The sequence below is a fragment of the Grus americana genome, chromosome 4, assembly GCF_028858705.1.
Source record: "Grus americana isolate bGruAme1 chromosome 4, bGruAme1.mat, whole genome shotgun sequence".
Taxonomy (NCBI): domain Eukaryota; kingdom Metazoa; phylum Chordata; class Aves; order Gruiformes; family Gruidae; genus Grus; species Grus americana.
Window position 1 is genome coordinate 81,067,873 of NC_072855.1, and position 16,848 is coordinate 81,084,720.

Below are 16,848 nucleotides of genomic sequence, written 5' to 3' on the forward strand. Positions count from 1 at the left end.
TCTGTCTCAATAAAGACACAGTTGGTCACTGTCACATTGTATTGCAGGCGTAACGCAGGTAGCGCTGCAGTAAAGTAAGTGAAGTGATGCTGAGCCCAGACTGCGCGCTGGCTCCTCATCCTGAGGACTAGCTCTGCAGGCATGGTTGAGAAACGAAGTGTCTAGCTGTAGAGGCTTCTGCTGGCAGAGGTGGCAGGCCCTGTGCTCTTACCAGTAGAAGCGATGTAGCCTGGACTGGGCGCTGGGGCATTAAGTCTATTTTAATGTGAGATACGGTTCTTTTCAGGATAAGGGGGTGTCGGAGGAATAGTTAAATTTGCGGAGCACTGTGGTTAAATGGAAGGAGTTAAACTTCACCACGCTTGATTTGAGTTTTTATGTGATTGCTGAATTTCATCCGTGCGTGAAAATGGATGAATAACGGCACCAAAGCTGGTCCCACAAGTCTTAAGTTCCTGTATGCTGGTATGACTTGGGTTCATCCAGAAGCAGAATTTATAGTAACTGTTGCGGGATAAGGGAGATGGGAATGTGTAGTAAAACTGTTATTCTGCAACCATGTCATGCACTTAGTCATAAGAACTTAACCCAGCCTACTTAAAATTGCATTTCCTAGTGCTTAATATTGATCACCTTTCAATTTTTACTCATGGCATCCATTGTCTGAAGGACACTTTGAAAAGATCAACTTATGTGTTGATACCTTGGTAGTATGCTGTGCTCCCCAACAGATGCAAGGGGAGCCATTCTTAAAGGGGAGATAAAGTGGATTTTATAAACTGATTACAGTGACCACAGTTCCTGAGAACAGCGCCTGCTGTTGGGTTATTGAAGAGGAGCCTTGCTTTCAAGGAGTGCTAAGTGATCAAGCACCAATTTAAAGTAGTAAGAACTAAGGGAATATTTAGATATGCTAATTTTTGGTCTTTTATTTCAGTAATTCAACCATAGACCATTAAAAAAAAGGGTTTGGCTGAGAGAACTGCTTTCCCAGATGTGTAATAAAACTTAAGCAGTAACCCCCCAGAACAAAACTCCAAGGATAGTGTCTAATGAAGAAACATTGGGGAGCTAAATATTGATTTGTGGTAATTAACTGATAATTTAAGGAACAGAAGTTGCTTGGCACTAAGTATAGCTATGTCATGCCTTCTGTACCCAGCTCCCATACATGCAGGGTTTGACCATAACATAACTAAAAAAGGGTAGACTTAGATTGGATCTGAGGCAGAAATTCTTCCCTGTGAGGGTGCTGAGGCCCTGGCACAGGGTGCCCAGAGAAGCTGTGGCTGCCCCTGGCTCCCTGGCAGTGTTCAAGGCCAGGTTGGATGGGGCTTTGGGCAACCTGGGCTAGTGGAGGGTGTCCCTGCCCATGGCAGGGGTTTGGAACTGGATGGGCTTTGAGGTCCCTTCCAACCCAAACCAGTCTGTGATTCTATAAAATGTTCTTTGAAAAGATAGTCTTTTGGAATACAAAGCCCAAGGGAAATCAGTGTCACCTAATGAGTAACATTAGAGTTAACCAGAGCAACATTCCTCTAGTTGGAAAGTTTACACTGAAAATGTTTGTTTTATTCCAGACTTGCTGGTAGAATTTGGGATTCTAATAAAAATGCACCAAACTTTCAGAAAAGGAAATAACTCGGCTTTCTCTTTCCCTTTTCTTCTTTCAAATTAAGATTTCACTGCAGCGAACAATTAAATAGGTCTCGCCAGAGGCTCTTCTAGAAAGTTGGTGGTCTTTTATAATACCTCTTAGAAAGCAATAACAGTGATGTTTTTTCACAAAAAATATTCCAGGACCCTCTTCAGTAGTGTGCGCTTTACAGTTTGGGCTGTAGGAAGCTTGTGTTGCCGTTAAGCTGCAGAGTGTTAATTGATGGTTTAAATGCTTTACAGCTGTCGACTTCTTCAACCAGATCAATATGCTTTATGGAACCATTACGGACTTCTGCACAGAGGAGAGCTGCCCTGTGATGTCTGCTGGCCCAAAGTAAGATTGTTTTTTACACGTTGGTGAGAGTGTGCAGTTTTTGAGACGATTTTGCATTTGAAAACTTGAGACTAGCTCAGTTGACTGTCAAGATAAGGTAACTTGTGTGACTGGATAGGATGTCTTCTCTCGTTACCTTTGAAGGGGAAAAAAAAAATTGAACCTTAGTTAAGGGAGTGGGGAACAGAAAGGTGTGTTTTGAGGGTTCTGTTTGTTTGGGGTTTTTTTGGTTTTGCTTCTTTAGCCTGGGAAGTAACCTGACTATCACAACTATTTTTCTTCCTCCCTCCCCCCCCGAAATGTTAATGAGGGCTTCTTAAATTAAGACTTAGCATTTTTATATGCAAGCATTCAGGTAGGACTTAGCTTTCCTTTAGGCATTTGAGGAGGTTTTGTAGAAATAAACTTGGCTACAGTTTTGAGTAGTCTGGATAAGAATCCCCTACCCTGTCCCTCAGTTAAGTTTCACTTCTTTGATTTTTGCTGATGCTTTTGTACAGACATCCCACCTTTGTGTTTTTGCTTGCTCTCCAGCTGATTAGTGTGTTCTATAGAGGAAAATGCCTGCATTTGTAAGCCAGTGGCAAGGGAGTGCACTGCTTCCTTTTAAATAAACAATAAAGAAAAATAATCCTCTCCTCCACTTCCTCCTCTTCTACAATGACATTTGTTGTTACTGTCTGAAGCCAGTAATTGCCAGCAGGCGCGGTGGAGAGCTGAGGATATGCAAAAGGGTGCTGCGGGGAGGGCAGGAGTCCCGCAAGGTAAAAGCAGCCAGACGGACCAAGAAAAGCTCGGGCGCTACGTTCTTAAACTGAAAATGGACGCTGCTGAATGCCAAAACCAGTGCGGGCAGGCAGACCTGCCGCTGCGAAGCAGGGAGGGGTGAAAATACAAAAGGAGTAGAAGTTTACCATTATGCAGAAGAACTTTGGGCTAAGTTTGTGCAATAACATAGCCCATTGTCTGCTCTGTGCTTTGGCATGCAGAACAGACTCTCAGTTATTAAATAAGAGCATGAAAATATTTTTTTTTTGCTTCATTGTTTGTCTGCTGAGAAGCAGTTAGTTGTGCGTGGAGGTTAATTATTAAAGGCTTAGTTGTCTGGTTGCCAGACTAAACAATTTATTTCTCTGCAAAGAGACCAATAACCATTGACAGAAATATATGTCATACTCAAATAGTTACGAGGTGGGATAGACAAGAGATCTAAGAGGGTAGAACATGCATTCCGCCAAGGTTTTAATCAGGTAATCTTATCCCACAGATTTGGAGGGTGTTCCCCAAGCTCCGCAGACCCCGCCTGTGCTCAGAGATGGGTTTTGTGAAGGGATCAGATTTTGCGTGTGTGCGTGCGAGGGGCCAAGGCCAGGCAGGCGCAGGAACGGGTGATGGCCCTGCCTGGCAGTGGAGCGTATACAGTGGGTTTAGTTTGAGTCAGCGTGGCTTGCTCTCGCTTAAAAGGTGGCCTGCACAATTTTTTTTTTTTTTTCAGGGAAGTACTGCTGGAAAATGTGTCAGCATGAAAGCACTGATATTTACAGGTTTTTTTTCCTGTTTTTTATCTGTTTGCTCTTCTCTCCTGGCAGGAGAGGCAGTGAGTTTTAGGTGCTCGTTAGCGCTTCTAGGCTGTAGATTGCTGCTCGCATCCATGGCTGAGCTGCCCACCAGCATTGCGTTCGGATCTCTTTCAGACAAAAGAGTACAAGTTAGCTGAAAGAACTCAGGTAAGGTCATTTGAAACAGGTTAGGCAGCCGTAGCGTGAGTAGCTGGAGAGAACCAAAAGCAGCAGGCACTCTATGGCTCTAAAGTCAAATTTTTGCCTTCCCACTGGAAAAGTGCTTACGATCCGTATATTAAAAAAGGGTCGTATGGTGCTGGAACATAGGAAGGTAACTGTTTAGAACTCGTCGTGGCTCCGTCCCAATTTTCATAACACGACTGACAAACTTGTAGCGGTGTATGGAAGAATAAAACCAGACGGCTGAGGTGAGAGGGGAGCTAGAGCAGAAGTGTGATGTTTCCTGTATCCCCTGCCTGGTACTGGTGTTTAAAACCTCTTTAAAAGGCAAAAATGGACCTGGCAACAACCAGGTTCCTGTCTGGGGTTTTTGTGTTTTCTTTCTGATATAGGGAGGGTTACCTTCTCCAGAGGGCTACCTTCAAGCAAATGCTTGGGGTTGTATGGCTACTTCTCCGGCCCGCTGGTGGTTCTTTGTAGCAGTCTTAAACAGAAGGGCTTAGCTGAGGCAGGTAAATTTTTGTGTGCTGCAGGATCATTTTCATTTGTTTTGGACTTGCCTTTGTTGGAAAGATTGCTGACTTAGCTTGTATCACGGTGTTAGGACTTCGAGTTAGTTAAGGATTGATGTAAAGATCAAGAATAGATCTTCCTCTCCTGCCTCACAGCTCGCTGTCTAACAGTTTGAGAAAAGTATCGGTTTCATTTGTTCCAAACCATCTGATTACTCCTGGTAATGTTCCATTCTTGTCACTTCAGCGAAGATGGACCATTTCTTACCCAAACAAATTGTAGCTGGTTATCGCTTGCTATTCTTACATCAGTAGCAGTATCACCATCAGTGCAGCAGGCATGATAACAAGCTAAGAACTTGCATAGAAGTAATATGTTTGTTAACCAGCATTGCGTGAGGGCAATCTTTATTTTCCTCCCTGTTTGTACGTCTTCAATAAAAGCACAAAGGAGGGACGTGGCTGCTGCGTTTTTCAAAGCTGGGTCTCTGAACTGAGGCTCTAAAGTCCATCTTCAGGTGTTTGTGAGGGTACACTAAGCTCACTCTTAATGGAGGTGAGATGCCTCTGATTTTCTTGAGGTTCGTTGGTCCACAGCACTTCTGTCTTTCTTCAGATGTTCAAATTGGAATAGCTGCGCGCTCCAAAGCGAACAGCTCCCATAAGTTCTACGTGGGCCTAATATGCTGTAATTAAATGTTCACGTGCTGCCTTCTGCAGCGAAAAACCAAATAGATCATGTAATTAGGTCCTTGAAATACCCTGTGTCTCTTAGCAATATCAATCCTTTGGCTTTTTGTGACACTCCACTCTGTGCCTGTGTCACTTGATGACTGCAGGACAAAATAGAGTAAGTGTTTTCCAGCAGTCTTGATGTAATACAGTTGTGCTGAGATTTAGAGATGATAAACGTCTGAGAATCTTTTAACAGGCATTACTGAGCCACTGTGGTTTATTGCTGTGGGACAAGGTAACAGCTTTAATTTTACTGAAGCTGGTTTTTGTTTTGTTGGGGTTTTTTGCCCTTTTTTTTTTTTGGCCATGTACGTGTAATGGCACAGTAGAGGAGCTGGTCCTACAATTGTTTATACTTAGGGATATTTTCTAGTGTGAGAAGCATAGTTGGGTTTTCTGTTTATAGATGGCAAATAACTTGTGTTTATTAGTGTGAGAGAATTCTACCAAAGTCGTTAGGATAAGGTTAATTTGTTTCTATCACCAGAGCTGTAGGTGTTTGCTCACAAGCTTGAGCTAGAAATGTGATTTTACCCTTTGTTTCCCATAGCTGTTCAAATCTAAGATGTGGAAATTATTTGTGTGTGTTTTGGTTTTCTTTTTTTGTTTGAGAAACTGGGCTAGGATTCTTGATTTGTTTTCAGTGATGTATTTAATCTTGTAGGAAGAGTTCGTTTTCTATGCCCTTGCGAACCCCAAGTCACGGAACTACCGTGAACATGATGCCTGCTGCGTGGAGCATGGGGCGTTTGCTGGAATACTTTGAGATTCTTTATACGACTTTATTTTTGTCAGGCTATATCCGCTGTTTCTAAGAGCTGTGTTACTTACAGGGTCATTCTATGGCATTCCATCCTCTAAAAACTGCAGAATTAACTTCTCAGGGATAAGATTACTTGGATGAGATTTTTAGCATGTAATTTAGTTTGTTGTCTTACTCTGTCTCCAGAGTGAACCTTGCACCTCAGCTAAGTGTTGGTATTTGTCCTATGTAAATACCACTTAAATCTCAGTATCAGGGCAATACTGGGTGGTGAGGAATACTGATTCGTCAGAAATCCAGACGCACTTTGGTCCATTCGGCATGTATGGAATTTTTGCATGTGTTTTGAGATACAATGTTAAAATGCTTTCAAACCCTCTGATTTATTGCCGTTCTAAAAATGGGGTCTTTTTATACCATTGTGAGCAGCATGCTTGTTATCACTCCTAAGATTTGTTTATGGTGAAAACGTTCTTCCAGTTACTGTTCTGACAAAACTGAATTTGTTAAACAAAATGAGAAGCCAGATTTATCAGATACAGTTAAGCTTTGCATAAAATGATGTGTATGATCTTGAAAATAGCATTGTTCAGCCACTAGACAAGGTCTTCTAATTGGAGGTAGCAAGGTGGTGGTTGCAGCCCAAACATTGTGGTATGCTGCTACAGTACTAAGGAATAATAATTAAATTGAGCACGCAATCCTCCATGAAAAGAAGAAATATTAACCATTAATAAGGTCTCTTCTAATTCTTTCAAAAAAAGAACTGATACGCACTTTACCTACAAGTTTTATGTTTCCTGTGAAAGCATGACTGAACTGACATGGCTATCCTTGTATGTTTGATTTGCTTGTTAAATTAGATATTTTTAAAAGAGGAGTGTTGCAGCTAGTCAAATGGTTGTTCATTTGTTCCTCTGAGAGGATTTCAGAGCTGCAGAGCTCAGCAGTCCGTTTGGCTGCTGGCCTGGCAGCAGGCTCGCCCCACGGACAGCCGTTCTGCAGCTGGCTGATTTAAAACCGACGTGGGAGATAACGCCATGTGCGGATGTAAAAGACAGGGCTATGCACGGCTCCGTGCCGATGAGAGGAAACTGCTGAGATGTTACGGATTGGCAAGGAATATTAAGATAGGTGTATTTGCACTCAGCAAGACATAGAGAGAAACACTGTGGTTCAGTCGTGAGCTGGCATTGTCAGACTCCCAGTGTTAAACGTGTTTGGGTTTTTAAGCTATATGTTCCCGAGATTGCCCGTCTTCTCCTGTGTCTGGGCTTGGGTCATTGCACTTCCCAAGTCAGTTAAAATAGGTGTTCCATTCTAATTTGATGAGGACTTGTTTCTGTCTGGTTGTGCATTTAAATGAGCGCTGTTTAATGCCTTTTCCCGTGGCCTTTTAAGTTCCTGAAGTTGAAATGATAACTGTATAATGAATGATGTTGGAATCTACTCATTCGGTGTGCTACATCAAAGATGTCAACGTTACTAGCTCTGTGAATGGAAGAGGATAAAAAGAGCACACGCGTTACTGTTCCATAGTCACGTCAGTGGCTCGTAAAGGTGCCATATCACCTGTTCTACAGATGGAAAAACTAAGCTAAAAGACAGATACTGGCCTGCAACTATGAAGTGGGTCAGCGGTGTAACTGGAAACGGAGATTTTTCTGCATCTTGGTGCCCTGCATGGTAGCACTAGACCTTCAGATATGAACCTTTTTTAAGGAGGACTACTTAGTCGATAAGCTTTTTTCGAACCGTTAGCTGACAGGCACTTTATACCAGCTTCCAGTTTTCTAAGAGTATTCCTTGGCATTAACCTACCTCTGAATCTATTCCGTGTCTCTCGTGCAATCATAATTTGGGGTCTCTGGCAAGAGCCAGCGTAGCATGGTCTTCAGTTATGCAAAATCTGTAAGAATACTTTGAAATGGTAAGCAATTCCATAAATGTTAGGGGTCTAATGCTGCAGCAGACGTTGAGCATAGCCACTCGCTTTGCAGTTGTTCTCTGCCAGCCGAGGTGAAGAGGAGCCCGTTGCTAGGGCTGACGGGGTGAAACTTCGTATTAGAAATCAGCCAAGTACCTTCACCGAATTGAGCCCCGGAGCTTTGCTTTTGTGTGAGAATCTCATGTAACTTTTCGATGTTTGACTTCACCAGGCTGTAATGTTTTTCTGTAGGAGGGGAGGTGGAAATAAAGTTTTTAAAAAGAATAGGTAGCTGTTGGCCTTTCAGGGTTTGGAAACCTACTCGTACAGCATCTTTTGGATGTACAGGGATGCAGGTTTGATCCCAGGCCGCCACGTGCATTTTGGGAGGAGTGTTTCACCCAGGGATGAATGAGTTAGGCTATAAAGGATGAAGTTTTGGAAGGCCTTCCCAGACTGCAGAAGAGAGTCCAGCTAAAGCAGGATTGCCGTGGGAAGATGGGGAACAAAGCAGCTGCAGACGACTCGGGAGCATTAGGACCTTTAGTTTCAAGGAAGGGCGGTGGGAGGGTGTGGGAGTGCGGGGAGCGGAGCAGGAAGAGCAGCCTTCCAGGCCTTGATATGAATGATTCATTTGTGTTAAGAAATGTCTTGTTGTTGTCGTCCCAACCCAGATATGAGTACCACTGGGCAGATGGGACAAACATAAAGAAACCAATTAAGTGCTCTGCACCAAAGTACATTGATTACCTGATGACTTGGGTCCAGGATCAGCTGGATGATGAAACGCTATTTCCTTCTAAAATAGGTAAAGTAAATAAGTAAAATTCATCGATGTATTTGGATTACAGTTGTACAGGAATATTCATTCAAGTCATAGAACATTAAAAGGTCTCCTAAATGACTGACTGGAGTAGAGCAACTTTAAAAGGTTACATTATATATATATAAAAGCACTTTTATCTCTTAAGATAAAATTTATGTGGTAGAACATGAACTCTGATCTATATGTTGTTAATGCTAATGAACATCTGTCACAATTTTGAATGAAGGAGGTAATGTTTCTCATTAATAACTGACCGTGCTGATCACATCTGATGTCTTTTTAATTTTGAACTTTGAATTTAGAAATAGGGCAGAGGCTCTCAAAACCTTATAACCATTAATTGGTATAAACTGGCAGCTTCTTGATGCAGGCAAGATGCCTGGTCCTCGTAAGGAACAACTTCTAGGCCTCGCCTCCAAAGAAGCTGTACTGCATCTTTGATCTTAAGTTAATGGTTTTGTGTTTGGGGTTTTTTTGGTGGTGGTTTTTTTTTTTTCCCCAAGTGAAGATGAAAGATGTATGTTTTTAAGATGTTTCTTTCCGAAAAGCAGGAGGAAAATAACGAACAACCACCAGTTCGGAAATGCTAACAAGAAGAAAACCCTGCTTCTGGGGGCACGAAGGACTATTTGTTCTCAACCTCCTAACTGGCAGTTTTCCAGTACACCACTACTCGTAGGCTTATGATCCATTGTGGAGAAAGGAAGGGAGATCTCTTAATTGCTTTTATTTTGTGAATAGTTTCTGAAGCCTTTGACACCTTTTCAGTAGGCCTCCTCTTCAGAGAACCAGGGCCACCTGTCAGAATCCAGTGGCGTTTGTTTTTACATGCAGTTAAGCAGACGGGCAGAGAAGGCTGGTTAGTTTGGGAGAAAGTGACAAAAAGCGAAATCTTCCCCGCTCAGTAGATGCGAGCGTGGTTTCTTCATGTGCTGTGGCGTTCGTTTCAGTGTTTCTGGGCAGAGTTCAGAGCTGGGGTGGAAGTCCGCTACTAATAAGAATGATATTAAATAGTTACAGTTAATATTAAAGTTGGTGTTCAAAAGACGACGTGAGGACTTGATCTTTCTTTAACTGCAGCATATACTTTGCTGAAGACTTTTTTTCCTTTTAATAGGATGTATTTTTGAAAGGTAGCGATTCAGCAAGAGACTTAAAGGCCACAATGGATAACCAACTAAACAGAAACTTCCCATGCGATGCAGCAGCCGGTGAAGGAAATGTGATGTACATGTAAGCAGGGCAAGCTTAAGTAGGAGTATGAAAATTATATTGTTAGGGTTTTAAAGCATTGGTGAGATCATGATTGGCCTACAGCATCCGGCTTGGGCCTCTGGCCTTCAGACAGGGCTTCAGCCGTTGGAAGGCCTGCAAAAGAACTAAGCTGACTGGGAAAAGTGCTACGTGATGAGAAGCTAGACAGGTTTAAATATTTTTAGATGGTTGATACATATCTTTTTTTAGCCTCCGGATGTGTCAACTAAAGAGATTATTGCTCCCAGTAGCCGGTTGCTCTTTCCTAACCAATTAATCAAACGTGGTCACTGACAAAGCTCTGCCGTTGAAACTGATGTTACCTGTCCTGGGTCATTGTCACCAAAATGACTGAAAGGAGCATGTTTCGCGGTACTTGAGCAGGCAATTAAGAAAGCAGTAGCCTCTGGCTAAGGGATGGTGATGAGCAGGACAGAAACAGGAGTCTTTTTGCTGGGCGCGAGGCAGGTGGAAGAGAGCCTATTTCTGGCTTCACCTTAGTCAAGAGAAGTGTACAACTCGATGGCTGATGCCAAGGGTGGTTGCAGTTACCTCCACAGAGGTATCTACTGTCCCTTGGAGCACCCCGTGGTATCTCGGGCACGTGCACAGAGCCATTGGTGAGGCTGGGAGCCTGCAGGAGACTTCCCCTCTTCTGTGTTGGCGGTCAGAGGCCAGGCAGGTACCGAGTGGGCATCTACAAGGGCATTAGGGCACCTGTATTTGGGTATCAGAATCCCACTGGAAGGCAGGAAGCTTCTCGGTCAGAGAAGGCTCTTCAGGGAACTCGACCGAGGCATAACAAGATGTAGTAGCTGGAAGCTGAAGCTAGGAGGGTTCAGCATAGGAAGGCAGTCAGATTTGTCTTGCAAAAAGTTCACGAGCCACTGGTCTTCTGAGGGGAGGGAAGCCTCCTCTCCGGCCTTTCGATGAGCTTGTTGTCATGCTTCAGCCTAAGTATGTTCTGCGATTTACAGATGGAATTGCTGAGCGAAACGGAACAGCCCTTCTTTTGCAAGAGATAGGGTTGGGTTGTAATGGCTTTCAAAATACGCAAACGTGGCATGGGCGTTTAAAAATAAGCCGTCTGTTGTCTTATTTCTAGGTGTACCGTTCCCAAAGAATTTCATGTCAGTGGCAAAGACAATTTTAAAGCGTCTCTTCAGAGTTTATGCTCACATTTATCACCAGCACTTTGATCCAGTGATCCAGCTACAGGAAGAGGCACACCTTAACACTTCTTTCAAGCACTTTATATTTTTTGTTCAGGTAAGTGCGGCGGGAGCATTATGGTTACAATTATATTCTAGAAAAACGTATCCAAGTACTGCCCCTTCAGTTTCTTAACACCTGGTGTGTTTGTAGGAGAGTCAACATCTCCAGGACCCTAAGGTAGTGTCTTTGTCATGCTCGATTTTTGTGTGTATTTACTGCTAGAAGCATTCAGGGAATGGAAGACATTTCAACAAAGTAGTCGTTGGCTTCAAAATTGAATACTGAAAAGTGTTCCCTACCAAATAATTCAGTAGAACAGTAATTTCTAATGAAAGAGAGAGGACGGTATCTGAAGCTAGATTGATAAGAGTGTGCTTGCTTCAGAGATGCTTTACCCCCTCCCTTAAAAAAAAAAAAAAAAAAAAAAGCATCTTTGTACACTTCCTTCCTTTAAATCGGGGTACAAGCTTCAGGCGGTTGAACGCTGCTATTCAGCTAAGGGCAGACAGGCAAAAAATGCTGTAGTGGCTAAGCCTGGACTCAGAGAGCCTGCTACTGAAGAAATTCTGTCTGAATAAGACTTCTCACCTGAGCCGCACTTAGAAACCTCTGTATGTATGTGTGTCGTCTTACCCCTTTTACAGGAATTCAACCTTATTGATAGAAGAGAACTTGCACCACTTCAAGAACTGATTGAAAAACTCACCTCTAAGGACAGATAAAAGGAAGAGGATTTCTTGAAGTCACTTGTTTCTTTAAGCAAGCGTGTGGTATTTGTTTTTTGTTCGTTTGTTTTTTTAAAAAACAAAAACCTGTGCTGTTACTAATGACAGCCAAGATCTACTTTCTGTGCTTTTATTAGGGGAAATCTTATCTGTTAGTGACACGCGGCAAATAGGTTTTTTTTTTTTTTGATTGTTGTTACTCATTGTGGAATTTTAGCAGATGCTGAGCATTTATAAATGAAATGTGCTTGGTTGGGGGATTGACTCTGCTGGTGGATGGGTTCTTGTATTGTGTCAGTGGTTGCCCATTCTCATGAAGTCCCTAGAAGACTTGCTTACGTTCTCTAAGTGCCTTGGCAGACTCGCTTCTGAGGTGCAAAGCACATACAATACTGAACATTGCTGGAAACAGGAACTATGAACTAACACCCAGGACACTTACTGATACTTGTTTTAGAAAAATATATATATGCTTACACTAAAAAAAGCCATAACTTACTGAAATCTATGATCTCCAGCTTTTAATACAAATACTTGTCTTATTTTTTTAGAGATTAATATAGGATTTTTCAAAACTAGATAATTTCTTACAAAGAAAAGTAATGGCGAAGTTCTAGTCGCTCAAGCGAAACGATGAAGGTGCTGTCAAAATGACAACCTGTGCTTAGCAAGTAGCTATATGTCTGTTGCCATTGGGTTTGGCTTTTCGTAGCTGCTTTTATTTTTTTAACAGGGAAGCAACAACTTGGGTCGGTCACTTTTGTGAAATTTCCTAGCATTTGCCAAATGAATGGTTCGTTTGCACGAATACAGTTAGGGAAAGTAGTCAATATTAAAAAAAAAAAAAAGCACTGGGGTAAGACAAAGAAAAACCTGGCTTGAAAAGTAACTAGCGAATTGATGTTTGTAAGTTGTGAATAAGAAGCCTGGCTCTGTGGAGGAGCTCTGGTGGCCAGTGTTTTCTGTGGCAGGGAACGTAGCTTGGAGGGAATGTAATTTCATGGACCACTTCGGATGTACGTTAGCGTGATGGTGTTCTCCCCCATTTCAAAATGCAGCCCATCTCCAAGGAACTAGAGCAGTTGGGACAAGTAATAGGAACATACCAATGAAGTTTTAGTGGTTTGCAATTTGGTCCATCGTGTGTTTCTGAGAAAACCTAACCTAACTGTGGCCTTCCCCCACGCCTCTCTAGCCTTGTGTTTTCTCAAACCAGAAAAGAGAATCGCCTGCGAGATGTTAACCTCTGGGGTGATCTGCATGCGATGACGTGGAAATTTCTGCTCCAGCTGTACTGGTCAGGTTTCCCCCTGCAGAAGCCCGTATGACTAGCTCTCTTGTTTGTTTATGGATCTTCTTTAGGTTCTGCAGCGTGCTCTCCCGCGATGTCACCGGTTGCCAAATGCAGTGCACTAGGTGGTTAACGTTGCCGGGGTCGGCTAGATTGTCGTGCCGCAAACCCTCCCCATTTGTAGACCTGAATAACCTGAAGACCTTGACTGAGTGCTGTACGCTAGTCTGGCTCTTGAACCTCTCAAATTTACAGGGGAAGCCAAGGTTAGCATGCGACAGAAAACTCGAGCTTACGTTTTGTGCGCCTTTGCTTGACTGAAAATGCTGAGTAAATGGGAAAACACTGTGCAGCAGCCTGCAAAATTTCTAAGTGGCTATTAGTGTGGCCAGCTAATAAACGTCTAAGCACAGTAATAAACCTACGCTCATTTGGGAGACTAGAATGACTACTTCTGAGTTAAAATGATGTATGTCGGAAGCATCTGAAGGATAGTTTAAGAACTACGTTACCTTCAGTGGAGTTAAATTTCCTAGTCTGCTTGAACTGCTTCCTGGAGAAGCAATTGAATGTTTTGTTACCTCTTCTGTCTTTCCCCCACCTCGAAAAGTCTTGAGAACAATTGAGAAAACCTAGTATTGAGCTAGAAACTGGCACTGTGTACTTACTTCACTGCTGCTTATTTAGAAATGGAGACACGGAGCGTTGCCTAGAAAACGTAGCATGTGTTGGGCTCCTTTGCAGATCAGTGTCACTGCCCATTAGAATCTGCTCAAAGGACAAGTGATATTTTCAATTATCCTTATGTTTTGTTTTTTTTTTTTTAATGTCCTGCAGAATTACCAAGTTTTCTTAATGTGTGGATGTCAAAGGAAAGGTCTTTTATGCTGTGTTTTCCTCAGCAGTAGGGTGCAATGCTAGCCTCTGGTGCAGGGTTGGGGGGTTCTCATAGCTCAGGACTGAGTAACGCAGAAGACCGTCGTCTTTTCAGAGTTACGGGAGCGGTCGGCGTCCACCTGACTATGCAAAAGCAGCTTAGCTCCCAAATTTGAACTGCACTATTTTAAACAGAATTCGGTCATGCAGGAAGCTGATTTTAAGAACGTGATCTTACACACACAGCTTTTTATGTGTGCTTCTGTCTGACGAGAGTCTAATGACTGCAAATTTCCAGCTACAGAGGCGTGAAGAGCGCCGCAGATGCGGTTTGATATTAAAAATCCTGTAAACTTTCTAATGAAAACCAACTTTGCTGAGTTGAGTCAGCGCTGCTAAGAGGCCGCGGGTGCACGTTCACTTACCAGAGAGGAGCCTTTTAACCGTGCTAGAGCTCGTGCTATCACAGTTACATTTTTGTTTTTAAATAGCCAATTCTAGAAAGTCAGAGACATCTGCTGCAGTTCAGCCAATAAGAATTAGAATGTATTACATAAAAACCCTACTTTTATGTGGATAGTGTATTTTTTGTACTTAGTATCTGGCAGTGGAACACACTTTTACAGAGTAGTTTCTAGGAATGTAATAAAAGCTTGGAGATCATGATTTGCCTGACAGCTGTATGAACACATTGTTTAATTATTCAGCACTTGAAAACAACAATATTAAAGCTATGTATGCGGTGTTTGGGATTTAGTATCCCTATGCTGTTTATACTTGCAGCTTTTAATTGTTTTTTTGCTTCCAAAAGATGTGGGACCAGAAGTTGATGTGTGTTTACACTCTTGAAGTAAGGGCAGGTTGGAATGCTAAACACAAGTTGCCATGTTGTACAAACCGAACCTGGATCGAGCGAATGTGTTGATAAAATAGTGCATTTGTTGGGGGCAAGGCGGAGGACACCCCTCTTCCCCCAAATAAAACCCAGAGAAACGAACCCTGAACAAACCCCACGTTACCAAAGGACTCTGTTAGGTGTCGCGAGCGCCTGGAGACAAAAACTTTCGGCTTTGTTGTCATCGGGAGCGGAAGGTGCCGGTGGGGTTAAAGCAGGCTGGGCCGCCAGTGTAACAGGGTCCTAAAATTCCGTGGTTCGGGGTGGTTTTCAGCTCCCAGCGTGTTAAACCGTGTCAGTGATTTGGGTGGTAACTTCAGGAGGTCATCTACCTCGAGATGGGATGGGGCAAACCCTGCTAGGTTCATACAGTTCTGGCATCGTTGCCGACGTTGACGCTGTTTAGATGGCGTGGATACGTGATGTGCGCAAAAATAGTTTTTCGAGCCTTTCAAATTGAAGTCAGGGATACAAGTTAATCATGCAAATAGAAAATAAACCCGCCACATTCTGCTGTCGCAGGTAGCCGAAGGGTAGATGGAGAAAACAGGTTTCAAGGAGCAGGTGGCCCGCCTGCAAGTATCAAGTTTCTTTTACTGCTTACTATGCAATGTAGAGCTTTGAAGTTCCGCTTTTACTTTACAATATAGAGGAGCACTGTCCTTACTCAGTATTTGGGAACTGAACACTCTCCCTGACACTCACTTAACAGGTAAGGATACCTATTTGCTGCTATGGACTTTACTTACCTTTCAGATAATTCCTTTCTGTTTCTCGCCCCCCCTCCCTTTCTCTTGGATCGCCAGACCCAGTTTCACTATAAACACATCCTTTTTGGATAGTTGTTCTTTTTTTTGCGCCCCTCTCCCCACTTCCTACCTGCCAGAGTGCTGTATTACTGTATATAACCTGCCCCCTTTCAGTTGGAGTATTTAAAAAGCTGCAGCGCGAACACAGACTCCGTGCTCTTCTTTCACGAAAAGATTGCCCGTTACTCTGAATCTTGTTTCCTTCGCTGCTGATAGGAGTTGGGTTTTTTGGTTGGTTTTTTTTTTTTTTTTTTTTTCAAACTGCACTACTAAAACCACTAGCAGTTTTCTGGATGCCTGTCGTCTTTTCCTGGATATCTTCTCTTGTAAGGCGAGACTAACATTGGTTATTATAAGTGTTAAACCTTTTTATTTTCCCATTTTTCTTAGAATTTCCTCTTGCCAGGTTAAGATTACAGTCTAGGTAAATATCAGAGTACGCTTTTGTTCGAAGAACCAATTCTCTAAATTGTTCATAGAGTATTGTATTTTTAGGGGAAATTAATTTTTATAGCCACTAAACTATACTCATTATTTTTGTACGTTTGCAATTTCTGACATTTTTCAGAGACGTGTCGTGGAGGGAACGCTTATTTTCATGGCTGTTTTACTACTTGGGTATGCTGTGGTTGTGTTGCTTAGTACCTAGAAGCACATACCTCGATGCGCAATGGAAGAGAGAGGAGAACGCAATAAAAGTGAAATGAGGTTTCAGTAAAAGACCATTTCTGAATGAAAAAAGTAAAAAAAGATATTACGAAAGCAACACTAACCTTTCCTCCTCCTTGAGAATCTTAAAATATATGGGAGAAAATGCAGTGTAAAATGTAAAATGCAAGATGAGAACCCTTACTGTAAGCTAACTGTGCCAATATCGCTTCAGTTTGTAGTCACTGATTGATATTTTAGTTTTAATAAACTAAACAGCTTTTGATTAAAAACAGAAAAAACAAGTTGAATGTCTGAAAAATCTGCAACGTGTTTATTTGAGAGTTGTAAATAATGTATACAGATTGTTGTATGTGATGGGACAAAATATTTAAATTCTAGGTTTTTTTCAATAAGAAACTGAAGGCTGTTTATAAGAGAAAATAAATAGCTATGTTTGACCATGATTGTCTTATTTCCTTCTTCACCTTGTTTCTAAATTATCTTCTACTTGTAGATAGATTTCCCCCCCCGTACATTGTACACATACGAACATCACACATACAAACTAGATTGTTGTAGTCGCCTTGTCCGAATTTGTGAATATTTCTATTGCAGGCAGACACAAAAGCAACAA

The 16,848-nt window shown here is 42.3% G+C and overlaps 1 protein-coding gene across 4 annotated transcripts in view; it reads left to right on the plus strand.

The window, feature by feature from the left end:
* Positions 1–16,678, plus strand: part of MOB1B (MOB kinase activator 1B) — a 47,258-nt gene extending 30,580 nt beyond the window's left edge. For all 4 annotated transcript variants that reach the window (XM_054823529.1, XM_054823530.1, XM_054823532.1 and 1 more), the window contains 4 exons: positions 1,900–1,993; positions 8,347–8,480; positions 10,858–11,021; positions 11,612–16,678. In XM_054823529.1, the coding sequence (XP_054679504.1) occupies positions 1,900–1,993; positions 8,347–8,480; positions 10,858–11,021; positions 11,612–11,689 (470 nt within the window). In that variant the 3' untranslated portion in view covers positions 11,690–16,678. The remainder of the gene's footprint in view (positions 1–1,899; positions 1,994–8,346; positions 8,481–10,857; positions 11,022–11,611) is intronic.
* The last annotated feature ends 170 nt before the right edge of the window (positions 16,679–16,848 follow it).